Raw genomic sequence first — 20,027 nt, 5'->3', positions numbered from 1 at the left:
GGTGTTAGCCATTTGTGGGGTGAAAGGCAAATCATTCGGGTGTCAGCCATTTGTGGGGTGAAAGGCAAGCCATTAGGGTGTCAGCCATTTGTGGGGTGAAAGGCAAGTCATTGGGGTGTCAGCCATTTGTGGGATGAAAGGCAAGCCATTGGGGTGTCAACCATTTGTGAGGTGAAGGACAAGCCATTGGGGTGTCAACCATTTGTGGGGTGAAAGGCAAGCCATTGGGGTGTCAACCATTTGTGAGGTGAAGGACAAGCCATTGGGGTGAAAGGCAAGCCATTGGGGTGTCAACCATTTGTGAGGTGAAGGACAAGCCATTGGGGTGTCAACCATTTGTGGGGTGAAAGGCAAGCCATTGGGGTGTCAACCATTTGTGAGGTGAAGGACAAGTCATTGGGGTGTCAACCATTTGTGGGGTGAAGGACAAGCCATTGGGGTGTCAGCCATTTGTGAGGTGAAGGACAAGCCATTGGGGTGTTAGCCATTTGTGAGGTGAAGGACAAGCCATTGGGGTGTCAACCATTTGTGAGGTGAAGGACAAGCCATTGGGGTGTCAACCATTTGTGAGGTGAAGGACAAGCCATTGGGGTGTCAGCCATTTGTGGGGTGAAAGGCAAGCCATTGGGGTGTCAGCCATTTGTGGGGTGAAAGGCAAGTCATTGGGGTGTCAGCCATTTGTGGGATGAAAGGCAAGCCATTGGGGTGTCAACCATTTGTGAGGTGAAGGACAAGCCATTGGGGTGTCAACCATTTGTGGGGTGAAAGGCAAGCCATTGGGGTGTCAACCATTTGTGAGGTGAAGGACAAGCCATTGGGGTGAAAGGCAAGCCATTGGGGTGTCAACCATTTGTGAGGTGAAGGACAAGCCATTGGGGTGTCAACCATTTGTGGGGTGAAAGGCAAGCCATTGGGGTGTCAACCATTTGTGAGGTGAAGGACAAGTCATTGGGGTGTCAACCATTTGTGGGGTGAAGGACAAGCCATTGGGGTGTCAGCCATTTGTGAGGTGAAGGACAAGCCATTGGGGTGTCAGCCATTTGTGAGGTGAAGGACAAGCCATTGGGGTGTCAACCATTTGTTAGATGAAGGACAAGCCATTGGGGTGTCAGCCATTTGTGGGGTGAAAGGCAAGCCATTGGGGTGTCAGCCATTTGTGGGGTGAAAGGCAAGCCATGCTTTTCATGGTGTCTAGATAGCCAAACATTAGTGTAATCAATTACATCCACATACAATCTTTGTTGTAATGTAAGAAATGCACAACATGCCCAAAAATACCAAAGTTACCACACAATGTGTTTTTAAACTTCGGGTAATGTCAATGATTTGATGTTACTTGAATGTAAGTAATTGGATAAGAAACCGGGTGTGGAGGGGGGTGGGGTGGGGGGGGTGGAGAGAGACACATGGTCTTGAAATAATGCCTTTGTTTCCTGTATTAGCTAGAGAGACTGTATCAAGGTTCTGTTCAATGCATCATTTGAAAGACTGCACACGGACAATGAAGTCATAGTCACACCATGTAACGCTGGTCGAGGTTAAGTGGTGTGGACGATTGAATTCAGGGTTGAGAATGCTGCTGCTAAACACATACCTCATTTTGAATCGTTCATCTGACTTCTCTGCCCTTCGGTGCTAACCTAAAAGGGCCAACGTCTATCCATCATCTGACTTCTCTGCCCTTCAGTGCTAACCTAAAAGGGCCAACGTCTATCCATCATCTGACATCTCTGTCCTTCAGTGTTAACCTAAAAGGGCCAACATCTATCCATCATCTGACATCTCTGCCCTTCAGTGCTAACCTAAAAGGGCCAACGTCTATCCATCATCTGACTTCTCTGCCCTTCAGTGTTAACCTAAAAGGGCCAACGTCTATCCATCATCTGAGTTCTCTGCCCTTGAGTGCTAACCTAAAAGGGCCAACGTCTATCCATCATCTGACTTCTCTGCCCTTCAGTGTTAACCTAAAAGGACCAACGTCTATCCATCATCTGACATCTCTGCCCTTCAGTGCTAACCTAAAAAGGGCCATCGTCCATCCATTAGCCAGATATAGGAAGTAGATTGGAATGTTCTTTGCTATGAAACTCTAATGGAATATAGCAGGTGCTGAGGTCAGAAATAGGTTAATTTGTCAGTGGCCGCACCTTTCATTCTCTGTCCCATTCCTTTACTGACATGTCTGTCCATGGACTCGTGCACTGCCAGACTGAGCCCATACACACACTGGAGGAACAACACCTCATCTTCTGGACACTCTCCAGTGAATGGCATTAACATTGACCTCTCTTTTCTGTTAAACCCTTCTCCTTTCTCTCCCCCCCCCCTCCCAAAAAAGTCTTTTAGGTTTGTCTCTCCTGTGTCTCCTTTCCCCACCTCTGCATTCACAGAATCAACCCCTCCCCTTTCCTCTCGCCTGTATCCTATCCAATTCACACCTTTTGTATGTTGTTCTGTGCTTCCCAGCCTTTTACTTCAGGTGCCTGTCTGCTTTTACTTATACCTTGAAAAAAGAGCTCAGGCTTGAAACATTGATTACATATCTTTAACTCCAATGGACCCTGCGAGATCTGCTGAGTTCTTCCAGCATTTCTGTTTTCCCTGCATCTGCAGACTTTTGTGTTCCACTGAAACAGTGAAACCAGACTCAAATCTTTGGCCTCAACTGGCAAAAAGGGCAAGGGACCCCCTTGCAGGTTCCCCTTCAAAGACAAGGGTATCAGGTGCAGGGGACGGCACACCTGCAGGTTTCCCTTCAAGTTACACACCATCCTGTCTTGGAAGTTTATTGCTGGTCCTTCATTGTTAAATGTGAATCTTGAAACCCCTCCCCAACAGTACCCTTGGTGCACTTTCACCACACGGACTACAGCAGTTCAAGAAAGTGCTTTGTCACCAGCAGCCTCTCAAGGGCAGTTAGAGATCGGCAGTAAATCATGGCCATGCATCTCAGAAAAATATGTATATTTTGGGGTTTCCAAATTATAAAACTCAGATTTACTGGATCATTGTCTCTCATCTTTTTATAAATATCTCAGCTCAGCTTTCCTGGTTTAAAGAGAAATAAATCCAAATTTTAAATTGGGTCACTTGTTTGAGTTGACGGAAGGTAGTTCTTTAGTAAAGGCCATTATGTCCCATTAACCCTGAGTAAGCAAGTCAAAGTTCAGGTTGGGCAAAAGACATTTTCCTGTCATCTGATCGCTCACCGACCTGCCACCTCCACTCTCTGACCTCCTCAACCCGCCACCTCCTCCCTCTGACTTCCCCATCCCTCCATTTCTCCCCTCCTTGATTTTTTTTTCCCCATCCTCTCCAGAGAGCTACCTCCTCTCCCCCATTACCTCAGCTGTTTTCTCGTGCCCTCCATCCACCTATACCTGTCCTCACCCTGCCCCTCCCCGCTCCCGCCATTTTATTCAGACACCTCCCTGCACTTTGCTCGTATCTTGAAGAAGGGCTCAGGCTCAAAACGTTGGTTATATATCTTTACCTCCTGTGGGGACTGCGAGGCCTGCTGAGTTCCTCCGGCATCTGAGTTTTTACTACAATCACTCTGTCTGCAGACTCTCGTATTTCACTCTTTGTGTATCTTTATTCTTGCTACACAAAGAATACTGCATGACTTGCTGAATTTCTCCAGCATTTTTGTGTAAACTCACTGTCCGTGTATGATATTGGATTTGGATTTCCCCTGCCTCGGTGAAATGCCATGATTAACATTCATTTGTTCATCATTCTCTGCCTACAGTGAATATTCTTCATGGCGCAACTTTAAAAAGGTTTTGCCTCAATCAAAATCAGCTAATCAACTTAACATGAAGTCTTATGCCTCCTATCCTGGGGTAATTTTAAAATCTAAAACATTTTTCGTGTCTGTTTTGTCCTAAACATTGTACTAAAATTGCTTCAGTAGATAACTTGGAGACTTTTAAAAAAAAAAAAATCCTTGTAGCCTGCAAGGTTGAGAGAGAGCACAGTTTTTTTATGGTCCCAAGTGACAGAAATGCACACTGAGAATGTATATTACAGCTGCAGTTTGGAGGATGTCAAACCCAGTGTCGCTAAATTGTTACAGTACCACAAACAGGCCAACTTCCCTTCAATTTTGTTATGCTATTTGGTGCTGCAAGCCTAAATTTGCACCTACACTTTATGGGACTTTATAATATTCATAAAATTATGATTCAGCAAGGATTGGTAGCAGAGAGCACTACCTTTTGCCTTCTCTTGGAAATTGCTTTCTTAAATGTATTTATCTCCTGTCGGACAGTTACTTTATCCTCTGGTTCCTCTTCACAGCTGGTTAATCTTCTCAGCACCATCATTTGCACTTTCCTTTGAATATCATTGTTCAATGAATTCGTGTTCGCTTAATTATCTTTGTCGTCAGTAGAGAAATGTGTAAACTTGGCCCCAAACCATTGTAGAAAGGCTGACTACATTTGGTGTAGTTAGATCAATAGCAATTTGTTCTTGTATGATCCTTAACTCGCCACTTATGACTTTTATACCTTTATCCAAATGTGTAGTCTAAGTGAAATTCTTATGAAGAGAAGTATTTCTACCCTGTTTCTGCTGGGGAAAAAAATCACAAGTGTTTTGTAAAAAGAAATGTTGAGTGTTTCATATTTTTATTTTATTTTTTTACCCACATGGCATCCCCAGGTTCTGCCTATGCACGAAGCACAGTAGTGACTGCTGTCAAGTTTACCATTTCAGACCATCCACAACCAATTGACCCACTACTAAAAGGCTGCATCGGTGAGTTTTCTGAATATGCCTCCTGATGCATTAATTGCAATGCATTCCTCCCTTACCATGTTTCTTTGTTATTTTGTACAGTTGCCATAAACTGTGAGGTTTAGTGAAACATCTAATATTTGATAAATGCGTGGCGCCACCTGAGATTATTGCGATAGGTGCATCTGCCAATGTCAGCAAATACCTTGGCCTTCAGGGAGACTGAGGATTTGTGCTTCTCTGTACATATTGGTGTATCGTGTATAGTGGTCAGGATCCCTTAAAATGTTCATTGCTAATATTCTCTCAAGGACATGAACAACTTTTCTTAACTCCACATTTGAAGCAGAGATTGATAGGTTATTGATTAGCCAGGGCATCAAAGGTTAGGGGGAGATGGCCAGGCAGTGGGGCTGAGTGGGGAAAATGGATCACCTCATGATTAAATGGCAGGGTGGACTCAGTGGGCTGAATGGCCTTATTTCTGCTCCTACATCTTATGCTCTAAATTTAATATCACCTCCTGTAAATTTTGCCCAAGTAATCCAATACAAAAAAAAATAAAAATCAATTTGCTAGTGTAATTTTTCTGTTTGTGATTGAGGATGTGTGAATGAAATTGTCGTCTTATTTGTGGCAGCTGCAGAAAAAACTACTTTCTAATAGGTTATATTTGCATGATATCTTTTAAAATATTGAATTGGGTTTCCTACTAGGTTGCAATTACTTCCACAGTCTACTTAAATTATTTAAATCCTAGAAATGTCCTCAATAATGTTACAAATTTATCCATTTTTCCCTATTTCTAAAAACACAAATCTTGGACTCGTGGAATGTTGACACCTATTTCAAGGAGGTCGGAATAAAAAAAAAGCAGAGAAGTCTTGCTGTATCTGCATGAGGCACGAGTTAGCAAATCCACATCTAGAATTGCCACAGACAATTCTCTTCCCCCTTTTGAGGAAAGGTCTTTAATCGAAGATGGAATGGGTTTACTGAAATTATGTCAGAGATGGACAGATTGCTATGAGGAAAGATTAAATAGATTTGTAGTCTGTTCATTAGACTTCAGGAGAATGAGAGGTAAGGTGCAAACAGGATTCTTTGTGACAGTGAATGTGGAATGCATCCCTTTTGTGAAAATTCAGATCCAGAGGATTGGCCCAATAATGGGGTGCCCATTTAAGATTGCAATGAAGAAAAGATTCTTCACTTAAGGAGTATTTAAAATCCGATTGATGTGACGTAGAATTTGCATTAGGTATTTTGTAAGATGCCTCGTAATCGGTATCATCAAGATCTAAGGACATGGAATAAAAAGTCCTGGCACACCATGGATAGAAAATGGACCACAAAGCACTAATGGACTAGACTTAAGTATACAGTGAAATGTTCTAGGGTCAGCATGAGGAACTGTGGCTTTTCTTAACATTTGTCACTGATTTGGACTTGGGCATAATTTCCAAATTTGTGAATTATACAAAATTTAGATATGTAGTGAAATTTGAGGAAGGTTGTAAAAGATGTTAGGAAATACCTTCTGGGGGAATGGGTAAATCCTTGGGTACTGATGTGGTTTACATTTTGGTAGAGACAGGATAAACTAGGGGTATATTTCTGAATGGTTGTTTTAAATAAAAAAGATTTCAGTGTTTTCTACATAATTCATTGAAGTGTCAGGGTAGATTGAGAAAGTGGTCAGAAAAGTGCATAGGATCCTGGAAGTTCTGAGTAAAAGAATAGAATGTAAGAGTGGATAATTTGGACAAATGTTTACAAGCATTGGTGATGCCACAGAAATGGAATATCTCTGGACATTGTAGGAAAGACGTGAAGATTTGGCAGAAGAAATTTGCCAAAATGGTTTTTGGGTCTTTGAACATTGAGACACAGGTTGCAAAAAGAAAAAAGTCTAATAGAGTAACTAAAACTTATGAAAGGCTCGGGCATAGAAGAGAGGGAACCATTTACGTTGACCATGGGTCAAGAGTCTGAGATGATACAAAATCGGAATTTATTGACACGAACAAGTCATGAAATTCTGGGTTTTGTGGCAGCGTCAGAGAGCAAACGTTCATATTATAACCATCTTACAACATTACTATAAAAAAGAGTAAAAATACTAGTCACAAAAAGTAAGGATGTGTCTGTGGTTCATTGATTATTCAGGAATCTGATCGCAGCAGGGAGTGCTCGCCTTTAGGCTCCTGTGCCTTTTTCTTAATGGTAGCAGAGTGACGAGGGCATGGCCTGGGTGGTGGGGGTCTTTGGGGAGGGAGGTTGGGTTTTTTAAGACCACTTCATGTGGATGTCCTTGATGGAGTGATGTCATAGGCCGAGTTGTCCCTCTGGAGTTGTCCCTCTGGAGTTGTCCCTCTGGAGTTGTCCCTCTGGAGTTGTCCCTCTGGAGTTGTCCCTCTGGAGTTGTCCCTCTGGAGTTGTCCCTCTGGAGTTGTCCCTCTGGAGTTGTCCCTCTGGAGTTGTCCCTCTGGAGTTGTCCCTCTGGAGTTGTCCCTCTGGAGTTGTCCCTCTGGAGTTGTCCCTCTGGAGTTGTCCCCCTGGAGTTGTCCCCCTGGAGCTGTCCCCCTGGAGCTGTCCCCCTGGAGCTGTCCCCCTGGAGCTGTCCCCCTGGAGCTGTCCCCCTGGAGCTGTCCCCCTGGAGCTGTCCCCCTGGAGCTGTCCCCCTGGAGCTGTCCCCCTGGAGCTGTCCCCCTGGAGCTGTCCCCCTGGAGCTGTCCCCCTGGAGCTGTCCCCCTGGAGCTGTCCCCCTGGAGCTGTCCCCCTGGAGCTGTCCCCCTGGAGCTGTCCCCCTGGAGCTGTCCCCCTGGAGCTGTCCCCCTGGAGCTGTCCCCCTGGAGCTGTCCCCCTGGAGCTGTCCCCCTGGAGCTGTCCCCCTGGAGCTGTCCCCCTGGAGCTGTCCCCCTGGAGCTGTCCCCCTGGAGCTGTCCCCCTGGAGCTGTCCCCCTGGAGCTGTCCCCCTGGAGCTGTCCCCCTGGAGCTGTCCCCCTGGAGCTGTCCCCCTGGAGCTGTCCCCCTGGAGCTGTCCCCCTGGAGCTGTCCCCCTGGAGCTGACCCCCTGGAGCTGACCCCCTGGAGCTCCTCAAACACCTCACAAAGTATAGCCGCTGGCGAGCTTTCTTTGTGATTGCATCAATGTGGAGGCTCCGGGACAGATCCCAGGAATTTGAAGTTCTTGACCCTTTCCACTACTGAGTCCTCGATGAGGATGGGGTCGTGTTCCCCTGACTTCCTCCTGAAGTCCACAATCAAAATCCTTGGTTTTGCTGATGTTGAGCACAAAGTTGTTGGTATACCATTCAACAAACTGATCTTTCCCCCTCCTGTATACTTGCTCATTTCCGTTTGTGATTCTACTGACAACTGTGATGTCATCGGCAAACTTGTAGATGGCATTGGAATTGTGCCCTGCCACATGGTCATGGGTGTATAATAAGTAGAGCAGAGGGCTAAGCACGCATCCTTGGGGTGCGCCTGTGTTGATGATCAATGAGGAGGAGGTGTTATTTCCAATTCGTATTGACTGTGGTCTTCTGATTAGTAAGTCAAGGATCCAGTTGGTGGTGGGGGAGGGGGTAGAGAGGCTGTAAGTTTGTAGCTTCTTGACCAATGCTGAGGAAATAATGGTATCGAAGGCCAAGCTATAGTCGATGAAGAGCAGCTGTATGTATGAATTGCTGTTTGAGTTGATCCAGAGCTGAGTGGAGAGCCAGGGATATTGCATCTGCTGTGAAGCGATTGTGATGACAGTCAAATTGCAGTGAGTCCAGATCTGTGTTAATTCTAGCCATGAACAGCTTCCCAAAGCATGAAATACATGAAGGTAATCGACATAGGTACATGAGGAAATTTTTATTATAAGCACAGAGTGCTTAGGGTCTTGATTTCCCCACCAGAGGTTCCAATGGGGGCAGTGATGGAGGCAGGTACAATTGTAAAATTAAAGAGGGAGTTAGATCAGCTCTTGCGAAGAGCTGATTTAAATTGGGTTAACTGATGCCTTCTGGATTGTAATCATTATGGGTTTGGAACTCCAAAATTAACACACTCCCAGACCTGCACACCCACACCCTGATTATTTTGGGAAATAACAACCCTCCAGAGGAGCTGAGTGCAAAACCCCTGTCAGCCAAATTCTCAAATTCAAGTTGTCACCAAGCCCCCTCATTTCAGATAGACAGGAAATTTCCCACATTTCTTCAAACTGATGACGTGGGTTTGCCCCTTCATGATATCAAAACATGAAATGGCATTTGATTTTTTTTTAACTGCACTCATTATGTATTTGCTTCTGAAGCAAAAGGTTAATTTATTAGTAGTGAAGCTAAATCTAAAATTAAATAACTTGAGCAAAGGGAGCTATCAATGGAAAGAATTCCCTGAACTTATCCACATAGGCACCATTTGAAACTGGGAGAGTGACATTTATAGTAGATTTATTCTTCCTCTTTTTCAAACTTTTAAGCCAACCTTAAAGATTTAAAATCATCCTCAATGAAGAAAATGAGAAATTGTGTCAATATTTTCCAGTTCAAAATTTACTGTTGCCAATTTTTAATGGTGGTCATCTCTTAATTGCAGAATCTCATATAATTCTCAACTTTCATATGAATTGTACATGGACTTTTATGTCTTCATTTCTTTCAATGTTCTGAGAAATATTAACTGAAAGCAGCAGATGAAAGAAAGGATGGAACAATGTTGTTGTTCTTCGAAATGTAATTATCATCTATTTCATCTTTAATTTAAACTGGAAAACTAGCAGCTCTTTCCACAATCCAGTTGTTCCAAACCCACACCAATGAAAGCTTCAGGTTTCAACTAATTAAGCTCATTGAACATTTATAGAGGTTAAATTGCTTTCAAATCAAATGCATCTTGTGAGTCACGGTGGAGACAAGAACAACACAATTTTTAAAGTACTGTATACACTCGTGTAATAGTCGAGTTTTGGGGACCAATTTTTCAGGTCAAATTTGCGGGGAATCGACTTTTACACAGATACTACATTTGACCGCGGTAAGTACCTACTTTGTTCCAGGTGTCATAAGCTCCTATGGTCAGTACTGGGTGGTAAGTGTGCGTCCACGGCGTCAGGAGCTTGAATGGGCAGGCGGCGGGGCGATGATTCGTGGTAGGGGCATTGGGAGCTCTGGTGGGCAGGCAGCCGAGGCAAGAGACCATGGTCGCAGCATTGGGAGCTCGATGGGTGGGCGTCGAGGTGTCAGGAGCTTGGATGGGTGGGGGGGGGCAGGGTTTACTTTTACACAAGTTGTATGGAAAACACATGATTTTTGGGCCAAAAAAGGTGGGGTCGACTATTACATGGGATGGACTATTACACAAGTATATATGGTATATACCGCAGAGCCCACCTCACTGACAAAAGGCAAAGGAGGAAAAACCCAACACCCAACCCCAACCAACCAATTTTCCCTTGCAACCGCTGCAATCGTGTCTGCCTGTCCCGCATCGGACTTGTCAGCCACAAACGAGCCTGCAGCTGACGTGGACTTTTTACCCCCTCCATAAATCTTCGTCCGCGAAGCCAAGCCAAAGAAGAAGATATGGTATTATTTTCAATTCGGAAAGCCCAGCCAAACTTTTCGATGGACTTAAACTGAATCTGGATTCCCCTTTCACAGACTATCGAATGTTAACTCTTTGATACGTTAGTACTACGTCGGCTGGTTTTAAAAAAAATTGGACTTGACATTCACTGTGAAATGCCCCTTCTCTCCACAAAAACACCAGAAACTTTCTTACACTGCCAGTGTTGGTAACTGTAGGCTAGTTAGTGTAATGTCTGTAGGTGGGAAAATGTTTGAAGCTATCATTAAAGAAGAAATAGCAATTCATCTAGAAAAAAATTGTTCCGTCCCACTAATGCAAACTTACTGGGGTCCTTTGAGGATATAACAAGCACATTGGATAAAGGGGAACAGATGGATGTTGTACACTTGAATTCCCAGAAGGTGTTCAATAAAATGCAGCATGAAAGATTCTTCCATAAGTTAAGGATACATGGAGTTGGGGATAGGGGATTGTTTAGTCAATAGAAGGACGAGAATGGGGAAAGAAGTGTTTGTTTGGCAATCGGGGAGTGCCGCAGGGGTTGGTGCTGGGCTCATGACCGTTCACAATGTACATTAGGGATCTGGAACAAGATAAAATGTGCTGTATCCAAATTTATTGATGACACTCAACTGGAAAATCAAATGTGGCAGGGGATGTGGCAGGTCTGCACAGAGATATAGGTGGAAAATGAGTGGACCATGGTCTGGTAGATGGAGTACAATGAAGGGCAATTTGAGGACATCCACTTTGGAAGGGAAGATGGATCAGATTATTATTAAAGGGTGAAAGGATACTGTTTTGCAGAGAGGTTTAGGAAGTGCGTGAGCATGAATTACTGAAGATGCAAGTAATCAAGAAGGCCCTCCATTGTTAGAGAGATTGAATTTAAAAGCAAGCAGGTTCTTTTGTTACTCTACAGGGTCCTCTTAATTCCCAGCCAAAGGGATGTTTTAGTAACTGTTCAGTTGTTTGCCATATGCTGGTGCTCTGTCCCACACTAAACACTGCGCGAATCATTTCTCTTTGAGAGGCAATTTCTTTATTTTTAGTGGGGTAATGTTTTAACATGCTGAGCTGCATTGCTTATTATCCATTTTATTTTTCAGGTGACTTTTTGCGAACTTTGGAGGACCCAGATCTCAATGTCAGGCGTGTGGCTTTGGTCATGTTCAACTGTGCAGCTCACAATAAGCCCTCATTGATCAGGGACTTGTTGGAGACTGTGTTGCCACAGTTGTACAAGGAAACCAAGGTTAGAAAGGACCTCATCAGAGAGGTAAGCACATCACATGGAAGATTTGTTCCTTGCTGGTAAAGGTACTAGAGCAATGCCTCTGCACGATCTTGCAGCGTCTAAAATGTGGCATTTGTAAGAACCCATGAGCAATTATTTGTAATGACCAGATGATCTGTTCCAGTGATTCTGGAGACCAATATTAGCCAGGACTAAACAAGTTTAAGTTATCATCCAATTATACAAGTACAACCCGATGAAACAGTGTTTTCTGGTCCTTGGAGCATGATTGTGCAAAACACACAGACCAGCAATATAGGCAGAACATATATAAAAAAATAAGTTAATATTTTGATCAAACCGTCTTGGAGGGGTTGTATGGGCAGTTTAGGTTATTCAGCATTCTTGCTACCAATGGGAAGAAGCTGTTTCTCAACCTTTTTCTCTTTTCCAATGGGGTAGTTGAAAGATGTTATGGCAGGGTGGTTGGGGTCCTCTATGATTTTGCGAGCTTTCTTTAAAGAACGATTCCAGTCAATCACATCAGTGGGGTGGGTGGGGAAAGAAATAGGGAGACCTCAGTGATCCTCTCTGGCCCTCTTGTGGTACTGTGGATATACTTCCGATCCGATTCTCTACGGCAACCATACCACGCTGTGATGCTGACGCTCTCATTAGAGCTCCTATAGATAGTTGATAGGGTGGTGGCCAGTAGCCTGGCCGCCTGAATCTTCTCAGGAAGTGCAGTTGCTGATGCACCTTCTTGACAAGTGAGATGAGAGTCCAGGATAGGTAATTTGCTAATTGTCTCCGAGGAACTTGGTGCTCTCTACTTTCTGCACTACCGAGTTATTAATGTGTAGTTGAAGTGGTTATTCCTGGTACTCCTAAAGTCCACGATCATCTCCTTTGTCTTGTCCACATTGAGCCTCAGATTGTTATTCTCGCACCATTTCGTGAGATTTTCTAGATCTTCTCTGCAGTGCAACTCATCTACCTACTGTCGTGACATCTACGAACTTGCTGACTCTGTGAGTGGGCCTGGTGTTGCAGTTGTGGGTCGGGAGGGCTGAGAACACAGCCCTGAAGTGCACCAGTGCTCAGCGTGACAGTGCTCGGTTCATTTGCTTTTCAATCATGGATAGTTTTTATGCCCCTGTGGTAGATCAGTCTGCTTATTGTTTGAAAGATAGCATTCTACACCCTCTCTGTCCTCCACCAAGGTATCAGCCTGAATTATGAGTTGAAATGCCTCGAGTGGGAGTTGAAGCCAGAACTGATTCTGAAGCAATAATCCTATCCATTGATCCACCGGTTTCCTTTGGGCTGCTATCTGGTGAATCCAAGCTTGGGAAGAGGATGTTATTCTGAAAAGACGAACTGTCTCTATCTGCACACAGGTCCTCTACGTATAGTCACATGCTCTTCCTTTGCACAGAGAACTGGAACAGGAGAGCTTTTCCCCTCCTGTCCTTGTTAACTTGACTGTGTAATGTCAGAGCAGGCTTCCCTTCCCTTAGAGCAGTGGTTTTCAAACTTTTTCTTTTCCACTGACCTACCACTTAAAGTAATCCCTGTACTATAGGTGCTCTGTGATTAGTAAGGTATGTGAGGTGGGGGGGGGGGGGGTGGAGGGGAGGGCAGGGCAGAAAGAAGGTTGAGATCCACGGCTCTGGACCCAATTGTCACTGAAATATTGTGCTTGAGAAAAATTGTCATTGGCCCATTTCCTTTGGAGTTCTGAAACCGTGCACATGACGCGTCAATTGGGTACGATGAAAACAGTGGTTTTTAAACTTTTTCTTTCCACTCACACACCACGTTAAATAATCCCTGACTAATCACAGACCACCTATGGCATAAGGATTGCTTAAGGTGGCATGTGAGTGGAAAGAAAAGTTTGAGAACCATGGCCTAGAAGGTCCCAGGAAGTCAATTTACAATGTAAAAGAGGTGTAACTGGCCTCTTTTTAATGCTGCAAAATTGTGTGTGAGAGAGTTCAAAGTTTGGGACTGTAATTCTCAACTATCTATTTTGTTCCTTTCCAAATAACTGATAAGGCAGGAATAATGAGTTCTGTGTTTTTTAACCTCTACTCTCATATGTTTTGGGTAAATTGTCTATTTAAATCTCCAGGTAGAAATGGGACCTTTCAAACACACGGTGGACGATGGACTTGATATTAGAAAAGCGGCCTTTGAATGCATGTACACTTTGTTGGATAGCTGTCTAGATAGATTGGACATTTTTGAGTTTCTGAACCATGTGGAAGATGGATTAAAAGATCATTATGACATCAAGGTAAATGGACTATTCCGTGATTGACAAGTATGCTCCCACCTATGCAGGACGGTCACTCAACAAGGGGCTGGGTTTAGAACTGTTGTTGGCAAGGTTAGAACCATATGCAAAAGAAAGCTGATGATTTGCCCTCTAGTCTATAGCAGTGCAAGTTGGATGCTTATGCCGAAGCCACTCGAGTAATATGGCATTTAATTTGGACTCTGCATTACTAATTAGCCTGTAAATCTGAATTTCTTTCTCTTTTTTGTTTCTTGCAGATGCTGACTTTCATCATGTTAGCACGACTGTCGACTGTCAGTCCAAGTGCAGTTCTTCAGAGGTTGGACAGACTAGTGGAACCACTACGTGCAACATGCACCACAAAGGTGAGCCCTTCACTGGATTACTGATGGTTAATATCGTCCAAGATTGTAGTTGGCCAGCTGCGTGCTATTGAATGAGATCTTTATAACTTGACGCACCACCACTGGATTGAAAATCCTTAAATGATAAGTGGAGAGAAGTAGCAAAACCGCTCATGTATAGAACTGTAGAACATAACAGCACAGAAAACAGCCTGTGCCAAACTATTATTCTGCCGAGTCCCACTGACCTGCATCCAGTCCATAGCCTTCCCATCCACGTACCTGTCCAAATTTTTCTTAAATTTTAAAATTGGCCCCACTTCAGTTGGTATATTGAACAATTATCACTCCTCCTTTCCCACCCTGCCTTACTGAAGTGAAATGATCATAAGCCACTAAATACAGTTAAGACTAGAAAACATCGGAACAAAAATAGGCTATTCAGCCCATCAAATCTGCCTCACCATTCAATTTTCCGCACTCGGCTCCACTTCTTGAACTTCTCCCCGTAACCTTTGATGCTCTGAATAATGAATCAAGAACCTATCAATCTCTGCCCTAAATACACCCAATGGCTCGGTCTCCACGACTGTGGCAACAAATTCCACAGATTCATCACCCCTCTGGCAAAAGAGACTCCTCCGCTTCTCTGTTGTAAGCGGATGCCCTTCAATCCTGAACTTGTGCCCGCTTTTCCTAGACTCTCCCACCATGGGAAGATAGGAAGGAACCTTTCTACGTCTACTCTGTCCATGCCTTTCAATATTCAAAATGTTTCATTGGGATCCTCCTCATTCTCGTAAACTCCCAACAAGTACAGGCCACGAGCCGTCAAATGTTCCTCATATAATAACACTTTTATTCCCAAAATCAACCTCCTGAATCTCTTCTGAACCCTCTCTGATGTCAGCACATCCTTTCTTAAATGAGAAACCCAAAACTGCTCACAATTCTCCAAGTGAGGACTCACCAGTACCTGATGGGAGTTTCAAAGCTCTTGCTCTCACTTTGAAATTCGGTCCACTTTTGCACAGTCAACAGTTTGTAGTCAATCATTAGTAGCCCTCACACTGCTTCTATACATCACTTTCTTCTCTGGTCTGTCCACCCCAAATTTCAGCCCTTAAAAACCTGAACTCCTCAAGGCGACATCATTTCTGCTTGTTTTTTTTGCAAGCCGAACTCTGCACCTACTCGGGCTCAGACAATTTTAGATATCCCAGGAATGTCCAGTCCCTTGACATCCTTCTGTTTACTGAGCTGACTCTATAATTGAACATATCCAATTTTTAAAATGTTATAAAACCTTTCCTGATTGTGGCATATTCCTGGTTCTAAACACTATCTTTTCTGCTCTTGCCTTGGTCTGGTAAGTTTCATCACTTTGCCATCACTTGACCATCTCCCACTCTTCTGCTCTTTCCACCTCTGGGGCTAATAAATGACCCAGTCTCTACTAAGTGCCCACTCACTCCTGCCATGCCAACTGGTAGCACACTGGTCATTCCCCCTATTTCTAGTGTTATATATTCTGATACTGGTTTTTTTCTTCAGCCATGTGGTTGTCTTTCAGTGTGGTCGACCTGCCCAATTTCCGTCATTTCTCCTCTCACTTTCCCCAAACCTTCCTAGAATAATGGAGTTGATTTTATATTCATGCAATCCATGAACAGTATCCTCAATCACCTCCTGCATTTCCTTTTCAACTTTAGAGAGAGACGGTATCCTCCTTCTTTCAGGCTCAATTAATAACCTCCCTGCCAATCTTCCAAGGCTTCATACAATCCTAGAACATGTAGCAATGACATTAGCATGTGGTATTTGATGGCCAACTGGATTTCCCTTTGTACCTAACCTGCAAAGCTACATTGAAATGCCTGATTGGCATTTGATACTGGGTTTATGCAGATTTTAAGCCAAGGCCTAATATTTAAAGCCTGCATGCCCATTTCATGCCTAACACAGATTTAGCTCTAATTTCCAGTGCTATTCTTAACTTCATACCATAGATTTAGCTTCAACAACCCATCCCCCATAAGACATCTTATACCTTGTCAATCTCCAGTAAAAGAGTTTAAAACAAAAATCTCTCAACTTTACTTTAGTCTTAATTACATGCCCATGATTTACTGACACACTCGTGGTGGAGTAGGTAATAATCAAAAATCTTCGTGCCTTGGACACCTGTCACGCCTTCCCATAGACAACTCAATTCCAAGAAAAAGAAATTAATTTTCTTTTATCTCTCATTTAAATATCTCATCCCTGGTGTCAGCTGAATGAATCTCGTGTACCTTTGCCATCAGGCAGCCTGGTTGGCGTAGCACAACGCCTTTGTAGCATCAGCAATCAGGACCAAGCTTTGAATCTTGTGCTGTCTGTAAGGAGTTTATGCGTTCTTCCTGTGACTTCATGGGTTTTTTCCAGGGGCTACGGTTTCCTCCCACCATTCAAAACGTACCGGGGGTATAGGTTAATGAGGTATATAAATTGGGCGATGCGGACTCTCGGGCCAAAATGGCCTGTAACCATATGTCTAAATTTAAATGCCCTTGGTATCATTCCTAAAGGTTCAGAACTGATCTCAACAAGAGTTTGGATTGGTTTTCAAGACCAACGTTTGACCCCCATTTTACTGTTACTGCTGCACTTGGTTGAGGGGGGGGACATAATCCTGTTTCCCTTTCCTTAAGGTAAAGGCTAACTCGGTGAAACAAGAATTTGAGAAGCAGGATGAGCTGAAGCGCTCAGCAATGAGGGCAGTAGCAGCTTTGCTCACCATCCCAGAAGCTGAGAAGAGTGCACTGATGGCGGAGTTCCAGTCGCAGATCCGGTCCAACCCCGAGATGGCATCCATTTTTGAAAGCATTCAGAAAGACAACACATCAGTGACTAGTACAGAAATAATGGACCTCAGCTAGAAAAGAAAGTAAACCAAAAGGATCTGAACAAGATGCCTTGCCTTCATAACTACCTTCTGTGTGAAATGTTATTCATGTTGCCATTTGAGTTCTAATTTTCTGTTACAGCACCTCCTCTGAGTACTCTGGCAGGCATTCCTGGGCCAGTTACCTCGGTTATTTTTGCATGACTTTTCTTATATTTCTGCTGGTTGTGCAGCTTAGGCATTGTCCCACCCCCACAGCTATTATGTGGGATGCACAGCGAAGACTAATTGATGGTCATACTCTGATTCCTTACTGTTTGGAAAGGGAAGTGAATGTCTTTCTTTGCACCACTTAAGAGTAGGTTTACTGACCTAGCCCCTGTTAGTATGTCTTTCCACTAAATAGCTAACGTAAACTATTTATTGGTTCTGCTCTTTAAAATTGCATGCCCACCCTAGGTATTTTCTGGATTGCACCATTTTAATGACTAAGCTCATTCAGTGCATTTCTTTTCTGGATATAGTTCCTATGAAGGTTCCTCTTCTACCATGTGAGAAGTATGTTTTTTGAACAAACAGGAGGTGAAACTGAATGTTGGGCAAGAGGTATGTGAAGTTAGATTTGCAGGGAGAAAAACTGACACGAAAGACCGGGTTATCAGACTTGTCAATCTTAGTAATCTCAAGTGTGTGGGTAAATGTGATGATGTTACTTGACCTTTGCATTGGATTAACAATTGGGTTTTTGATACCAACCTTACTGTGAGCTTTGTTTTGCAGTTGTGCCTCCTCCTGCAGTGTTAACAGATCTATTAAATTTTCTATATGATCCAACTGAGATCAGGAATCAGTCTTGTGATCCTAGGTCTCATTGAGGGTCTCAGCATTACACAACCCATTGTTGGTGTATACATCATCCTACACTGTTGCTTTGCTTACCTCTTGTAAAATACAGGTGCACAAGCCTTGAGCATGATTACTGTGGATGCCCAAGCCAGGTGTAATCTCTCTTGCTGCCTCTGCTATAATTAAAAGGGTGACCTACTTTTCTCAGTCTCTTCCGTGCCCTGTCTTGAACCAGGTGACTTCCCAAAATCTTGATCCTCTTTCAGCAAGTAAAATGAAGAGATCACTGGCCTAAGCCTTGTCACTTCTGCTAAACATGTTTTGGTCATACCATTGGAGTTTTGTAGCTCTATTCAGTGCCGCTTGCTTATATTTTCAATTGAATAACAGCCTTTTTTTTTCTGTGAGGATTCTTTCCCTGCAGAATAGGTAACAAAAAGCATGTGGTACTTGCGCTCTTTCTGGGGGAAAGTTTTTTTTGTTCCGTGGGAATATATATTGGGAATGAAAATTTTGGAATTATATTGTTATGAAATGGACCACCTGCAATGAAGTTAAATTCAGTGCCAATATAGATTTTTGCTTCCTTGTTCCTAAGTACAACTACTCAGGACACAAGAGTCTGTATTTTAAAAGTCTACATGTATTTAAAAAGACAGCAAATCGGATTAAATGCACTAAAATCTCGGATCCCGAGGTGAAACAGGCACATTGTTCCTTGTGGTATTTTTTCAGGTAGTTATCAGTATTTGATTTAAATTACAAGGTATGTGAGAGACTAAAAATCAATCCTGGATGGCTCAAACATGACATGTAAATATAGTTCTTTTGGTATCTACTGTCACATCCAGAGGAGGCAGATTGCTTGGTATTTACACTGTTTGATCTCTATGCCTAGTTAGATGGTCTGCTGCCTCACGAGTACTGGGTCTGAGGGAGTGATGTTTAGGTACCTTGGCTTGTAAACTTTGAAATTCATGATTTTGAACTGTTTGCATGGTAAATGTTTCTTTTTTAAAACATTATCAGCTACAGGATGCAATGGGGAATGATTCATTTGCATTTTTTAAAAGGCAACTGGACAATATGGAGTGTTCTGGCAAAAGTTCAAAAATAATTTGGAGAGTGATGCAGAAATAAAGGTTGAAGCACAGTATTTTGTGCAACTTGTTGCCTTTGTGTCATGCGTGCCTCAATGCAAGAGTAGCAGAAGCTCCAGCCTACCTCTGATGCAGGTTGATTTTGTTTGGCAAGGCACATAGAGGTTCCCAGTATAAAACATTGGTATCTCTCCTGAGGATTAAAGCCTGACAAGTGCATCAGGCTGTAGAATCACAAGCCAAAAACTGTTTTGCTTCAGAAGATGATACTTGTCCTTTTAATCCTCTTTTTTGAGGCTAATAATTGGCTTGTGTATTCAAGCAATGCTAAACATTCCATTAAAATGTTAAGGGGCCAATTTATACATTTTAAGAAACACTTCTCCAATGGCTTTTCAGTCATTCTCAATGGGGGCCAAGGACTGAAATAATTTTTTTAGTTTTTATGTAGTCAGTACTCGAGATGGCAGAGGTCAGCAGCATCGAGTCCACGCTGGTGAAGATCCAACTGCGCTGGGTGGGTCACGTCTCCAGAATGGAGGACCATCGCCTTCCCAAGATCGTGTTCTATGGCGAGCTCTCCACTGGCCACCGTGACAGAGGTGCACCAAAGAAAAGGTACAAGGACTGCCTAAAGAAATCTCTTGGTGCCTGCCACATTGACCACCGCCAGTGGGCTGATCTCGCCTCAAACCGTGCATCTTGGCGCCTCACAGTTCGGCGGGCAGCAACCTCCTTTGAAGAAGACCGCAGAGCCCACCTCACTGACAAAAGGCAAAGGAGGAAAAACCCAACACCGAACCCCAACCCACCAATTTTCCCCTGCAACCGTGTCTGCCTGTCCCGCATCGGACTTGTCAGCCACAAACGAGCCTGCAGCTGACGTGGACATTTACCCCCTCCATAAATCTTCGTCCGCGAAACCAAGCCAAAGAAGGAGAAGTACTGAAAAAAAACAACTAAACTTGACTGC

At 43.5% G+C, this 20,027-nt stretch overlaps 1 protein-coding gene across 1 annotated transcript in view; it reads left to right on the top strand.

Annotated features, from left to right (window-relative positions):
• Positions 1–19,128, top strand: part of LOC138764243 (cullin-associated NEDD8-dissociated protein 1-like) — a 77,323-nt gene extending 58,195 nt beyond the window's left edge. The window contains exons 11-15 of the mRNA XM_069939894.1: positions 4,669–4,764; positions 11,445–11,614; positions 13,710–13,874; positions 14,135–14,242; positions 16,915–19,128. Of these exons, the coding sequence (XP_069795995.1) occupies positions 4,669–4,764; positions 11,445–11,614; positions 13,710–13,874; positions 14,135–14,242; positions 16,915–17,142 (767 nt within the window). The 3' untranslated portion in view covers positions 17,143–19,128. The remainder of the gene's footprint in view (positions 1–4,668; positions 4,765–11,444; positions 11,615–13,709; positions 13,875–14,134; positions 14,243–16,914) is intronic.
• The last annotated feature ends 899 nt before the right edge of the window (positions 19,129–20,027 follow it).

Source organism: Narcine bancroftii, chromosome 5 (genome assembly GCF_036971445.1).
Source record: "Narcine bancroftii isolate sNarBan1 chromosome 5, sNarBan1.hap1, whole genome shotgun sequence".
NCBI lineage: Eukaryota > Metazoa > Chordata > Chondrichthyes > Torpediniformes > Narcinidae > Narcine > Narcine bancroftii.
This window is presented reverse-complemented; position numbering and strand designations above follow the sequence as displayed.